At 52.8% G+C, this 4981-nt stretch overlaps 1 protein-coding gene across 1 annotated transcript; it reads left to right on the plus strand.

Moving 5' to 3' along the window:
* Positions 1–125: 125 nt before the first annotated feature.
* SPOUT1 (SPOUT domain containing methyltransferase 1) lies at positions 126–4798 on the plus strand. The gene is made up of 10 exons (XM_010176377.1): positions 126–255; positions 722–881; positions 1536–1625; positions 1903–1952; positions 2169–2299; positions 2709–2781; positions 3153–3251; positions 3923–4025; positions 4373–4520; positions 4691–4798. The coding sequence occupies exons 1-10, from the start codon at positions 126–128 to the stop codon at positions 4796–4798; spliced, it is 1092 nt and encodes a 363-aa protein (XP_010174679.1).
* Positions 4799–4981: the final 183 nt, after the last annotated feature.

A 4981-nucleotide genomic window follows, 5' to 3' on the forward strand; every position in this document is an offset into this window, starting at 1 on the left:
GAGAGCGGGGTGCAGCCGCGGGGGTCCCGGTTACCGGGAGGAACCGTCCCTGGGCCCGCGGCCCCGGTGCCGTCCCCCCGCAGCCGCGGTGATCCGAGCGCTGACGGCTGGGTGTTTAAAGCGAGATGCTGTTAGGGAAAGCAGAGAAGAAAAAATGGAAGGAACTGAAGCTCCTGAAGAAGCTGGAGAAGCAGCGGATGCGGGAGCTGGAGGAGCAGCGGGCCCAGAAGCAGGAGGAGCAGAAGGAAGACAGAGGTGGGAGGGTGTGCCCAGGGAGGGTGTGGAGTCTCCTTCTCTGGAGACATTCAAGACCCACCTGGACGCCTTCCTGTGTGATCTCATTTAGGTTCCTGCTCTGGCAGGGGGACTGGACTGGATGATCTTTCGAGGTCCCTTCCAATCCCCAACATTCTGTGATTCTGTGATGGCACTGGGACCCGTGGGGAGGCCTGGGCTGAAAGAGCTTGGCTGTTCAAAGTCAGTCAGTTTTACACATGGATAGGAAAGTGATGCTCAGCTTCCTAGATCAGGGTTAGAACAACCCACCTGCATAACCAGGGATGAACACGGTGCACGAGAGACCTCAACTAAGAGCAAACCTGTAGTTAAAAGCTAAGAAACAGAGGTTGCTTTTCCCCCTCCACAGCTGCAGCAGTACATAGGATGCTGTCCGTGCTGCTGTCGCGCTGTAGCCCTCTCCCCATCCCCCTCTGCTCCCCAGGGCGTCACTACACGCTGAGCGTAGCCCTGCCAGGCTCCATCCTGAACAACGCCCAGTCGCTGGAGCTGCGGACATACCTTGCTGGACAGATTGCTCGGGCTTGTGCCATCTTCTGCGTGGATGAGATCGTAGTGTTTGACGAGCATGGAGAAGATGTAAAGTAAGGAGGAGCCACCTTCTTCTGCAGAAAGTGTTTCCTCTCTGCTTTCTGTTTCTTTAATCCTTTATTAAGCTAAGAACAGGAAAGAACTGAGTGTACCTCAAGTAAATGCTTGAATCTCTCTCAAATGCCAGGATTACAGGGACCTCTATGTCACTGGGCAAAGACGTTGACTTAACTGCCCTGGCTACCAGGATGATTTATCCCCGCATGGGGATGACAAAGTAGCAGGAGATCAAGTCCTCCTCTACTCTTAAATCTTGCTGTGGAGGGATGGGATGTGCCCATATCCTCGTGCAAGAAGATTCCTGTTTCTTCAGCCTTTCACCTGGGCCTGCATCCGAGTTAACTGGCCAGTTCCTGCAATCCTGCAGCATCCAGCTGCCAGGTTGTGTCCATACACAGACACACAAAGATTAAAAAAACAAAAAATGAAACTGAAAAAGGTATTTGGCTTACAGAGAGATCTAAATATGACTTGTTAACAGTCCCTGCCTCTGGAGGAGCCCTTTTGCAAGGCAGCCCATTTATTTCTTGGGAACGGAGGGGGAGTGTGCTGCTGTTCTTAGATTAAGGAGCAAGGCTTGGTCTTCTGGCCATTTGGGGATGTGCCATCTCATGCTGAGTTCACAGGCTGCTTGCTTTCTCTTTCAGGAGTGTGGAAGGGGATTTTGAAGGAATTGGGAGGAGAGGCAAGGCGTGTGTGCAGCTGGCTCGTATCCTGCAGTACTTGGAGTGCCCTCAGTAAGTCCATCACGGTCAGACTGTGCATCAGAACCAACTACCAAGGGTATCTTATGCTAGAGGCTAATTGTTTCACATGTCTGGTTCAGGAATTTAAAAGAACAGCACTGAATGCAGGATAGAACCTGCATGATACATTAGAGGTAGATCAGGGACTTGAGGGAGGTGAGCGTGCCCTTCTCTGCACACAGCTCCTTTGAGTCAGAACAGGGCTAGAACTGAGGCTTGGATTCCATAGAAACAACTGGTTTTACATTTCAGCCTTCTCTCCTAACAGGTACTTGAGGAAATCCTTTTTTCCAAAGCATGAGGATCTGCAGTTTGCAGGTAATGATTCAGTTGTCTCTGTCCCTCCTTGAGCTCTGGCTCTGGTTTGCAGGGGACACACAGAATTGAATAACTTTTCCTCACTTCACAGTTCAGGCTGTGAAGGTGCTGTGCTGGACCAGAGAGGAAGGGAGCAGCAGAGCAGTTGTACTTCCACCTCTGTTCCCACAGTTGGTGTCCTCTCCTTAGCAGTTGCTTTCCTCTGTGCTGTTCTAGGGCTCCTCAACCCCCTGGACAGCCCCCATCACATGCGGGTGGATGAGGATTCAGAGTACCGAGAGGGCGTAGTGTTGGACCGGCCAACTAAGCCAGGCAGAGGCTCTTTTGTTAACTGTGGGATGAGGAAGGTATGTCTGTCAGTAACCCCAGAACAACTTCCCCTGTCTCTGGCAGATCTGAAGCAGGCAGGGTGGGTATTGCTGGGTTTCTGAAGGCCATAGTGGGGGTTTAATGCTGTTGCTGTCTTGTCCCTTCTGGTTCATCAATGTTTGTAGCTCCCTGACTCCTGGTGGGTCTGCCTATCCCAGCATGTAACTGCTGGAGTTGAACCTCTGAGCAGCAAAATAAGTCTCAGACTGTTGCCCCAGCCACCCTGAGCCTGCTCTGCACCACATGCATCACACAGGCCCTGATCACAGAGCTCCTCATTCCAGCTCCAGGCCAGAACAGACCCCACTTCCTCAGAGGGTTCCCTTCCTTCCCCACCTTTCCCAGTACTTCCAGAATGTCTGATGCTGATGGTGACTGTCACTGCAGGAGGTACAGATCGACAGACAGCTGAAACCCGGTCTGCGAGTCACTGTGTGCCTGAAGGAACCCCAGAAGCCAGGTAATCCACTGCTCCCTTAGCAGCTGCAAACTGCAGTCCTGCAGGAGTTGGTCCTTCCACATGACAGCCTTCAGCTGACTGATGTCTGAAGGTACCCAGCAGCTCTGCACATTCCCTTCACTCCACCCACAGTTTTACTGACACCCTTACCCTACCTCCCTAGTCAACTGGAAAGAGCTGTCAAGCTCTTTGACCAACAATAAACAGCCCAAACATAATTGCACCCTTTCCAGAACGTGCTCAAACGGGCAGCTCTTGGTTGTACACCAAGTCAGTGCCCCATCCTGGGAGAAACTGCCGTGTGTGGCTGGTCAAACCCAGCTCTCACTAGGAAATCACGGGGGTTGTTCATCTCTTTGCTTCCTTTTCAGAAACTAAAGTGCTGAAAGGCACCGTCGTGTCCTCACACCACCCTCGGACAGTGTCAGGCCTGTACTGGGGCTACAGCGTCCGCCTCGCCTCCTGCCTCAGTAAGTATTTGCAGGGATTCTCTGCTCTCACATCCATGTCTCTGCCTGGGCTTCCCCACCAGTTCTGCACATCTGCAGCACACAGTAACATCTCTAAGAAATCCTTTTTGTCTCAAAGGCAGCTTACACATGCAGCTAGCAGCTGTGTGGCAATCAGATTTAAGGGCTAAAGCCAGGGGTGTGAATCACCCCAGTCACCCACTAGTACTCTGCCCTTTATTTCCACTCACCATTGCGCCAAAGGTCCATGTTGTAGCAGGAGATGATTTGGTGCTCTCCATCTCCAGCCAGTACATCTCCATTTCCATGATAATTACCTCCCACTCGTTCACATCAAAGCCAGCAGTGACATTTGAGCTCAAGAGCCCTGCAAAATCCTTTTCCTGTCTTCTGGTTGAAAAGGAAAATCACAATCTGTTAGTCAAGGAATGGTTCCTGGCACCTGTTTGAGCTTTGAGGAAAAGGTGCTGCAGCTGAGAAGGGTGCCAGAGACTACTGCAGCAAGGGAATTATGTAGGAAAGAGGAATTGTTCTTCTGTTGCATTAGTGGCACTGAAAAGCAATCCTTCTGCTGCTGCCCCTCGCCTGTGGAGTGTTTCAGCCTGTCCAGAAGGCACGCAGCATGGGTGAGGGCACCACATCAATAACCCCATGTTGTGTTTGTTTCCTAGGTGCTGTCTTTTCAGAGTGCCCCTTCAAGGAAGGCTACGATCTCTCTATTGGGACCTCAGAGCGGGGCAGTTCCGTGGACCAGGCCACTCTCCCTTCCTTCAGGTTCATGTCCTACCTGTTGCAGTTGGTAGCGGGGACTGTCACGTGGTCCAGGTGCTGTAAGGCTTTGTTAGGGAGGCAGCTGCACTGGGCATTGTCAGCAAGGGACACAGCTCCCTGCTTCAGCAGCACAGAGGAGCTCAAACCCAGACCCAGACACTTGACCAAAAGAAATGAGTCTGCTTCTTGCAGATAAAGTTAAGAGAACTGTTTATGTGAAACCCGTTCTTAAACCCACTTGAAGGTTCAAGGCACATGAGCAGCTCTCCCATGGAAAGCTGTAGCACCTGCCTTGGTACAGGGGCAGGAGCCAGTCTCCCCTCTCACTGACTCCCTGTGCTCTCCCCTAGGCATGCCCTTGTCGTGTTTGGAGGTCTTGAGGGCTTGGAAGCTGGGGTTGATGTGGACCCAAACCTGGAGGTCACCGACCCGAGCGTCTTGTTTGACTTCTACCTGAACACTTGTCCCAGCCAAGGCAGCCGAACCATCCGGACTGAGGTAGGACAAGTGATTCATGGTGTGGTGGGACGCAGTGCCTGCGTGCACAGAGCAGCAGTGTCTGCCTCTGGCAGTGAGCTGTACAGCAGGTCTGTTCCCCACGGTGACACTCAGCTTGCCTGGTGCTCCTCAGAGAGCAGCAGTTCTGACTGCTGCTGGGTCTGTTCCAGGAAGCACTTCTGATCTCCCTGTCTGCGCTGAGACCCCACATCGATGAGGCTGTGAAAACACCAGCAACAGCTGAGGGAAGGAAAACCACTGACCTTGCCATCAGCTGAGGACTGCCTTGGGGAAGCGGCTGTTCAAACGCGGGGTGCTGGGCAAATCACTCCAAGAGCGGGGTGAGGCCAAGACACCGTGTGACTAAAGCTGGCAGCGCTGCTCGACCAAGTGTCTGGCTGCTGTTGGGACCTCTCCACCCTCCTGCCTGCGTGGTCCAGCCAAGGACTGGTCACTGCCTC

Source organism: Antrostomus carolinensis, unplaced genomic scaffold, assembly GCF_000700745.2.
Source record: "Antrostomus carolinensis isolate BGI_N321 unplaced genomic scaffold, ASM70074v2 scaffold28049, whole genome shotgun sequence".
In the NCBI taxonomy this organism is placed as follows: Eukaryota; Metazoa; Chordata; class Aves; order Caprimulgiformes; family Caprimulgidae; genus Antrostomus; species Antrostomus carolinensis.

Excerpts from the sequence above, each read along its gene's own strand:
- SPOUT1 (XM_010176377.1), top strand. The coding sequence starts at position 126 with ATGCTGTTAGGGAAAGCAGAGAAGAAAAAATGGAAGGAACTGAAGCTC. Across the intron at positions 2,782-3,152 it reads GAAGGAACCCCAGAAGCCAG|AAACTAAAGTGCTGAAAGGC; the intron begins GTAATCCACTGC and ends CTTCCTTTTCAG. Across the intron at positions 4,026-4,372 it reads GCCACTCTCCCTTCCTTCAG|GCATGCCCTTGTCGTGTTTG; the intron begins GTTCATGTCCTA and ends GCTCTCCCCTAG.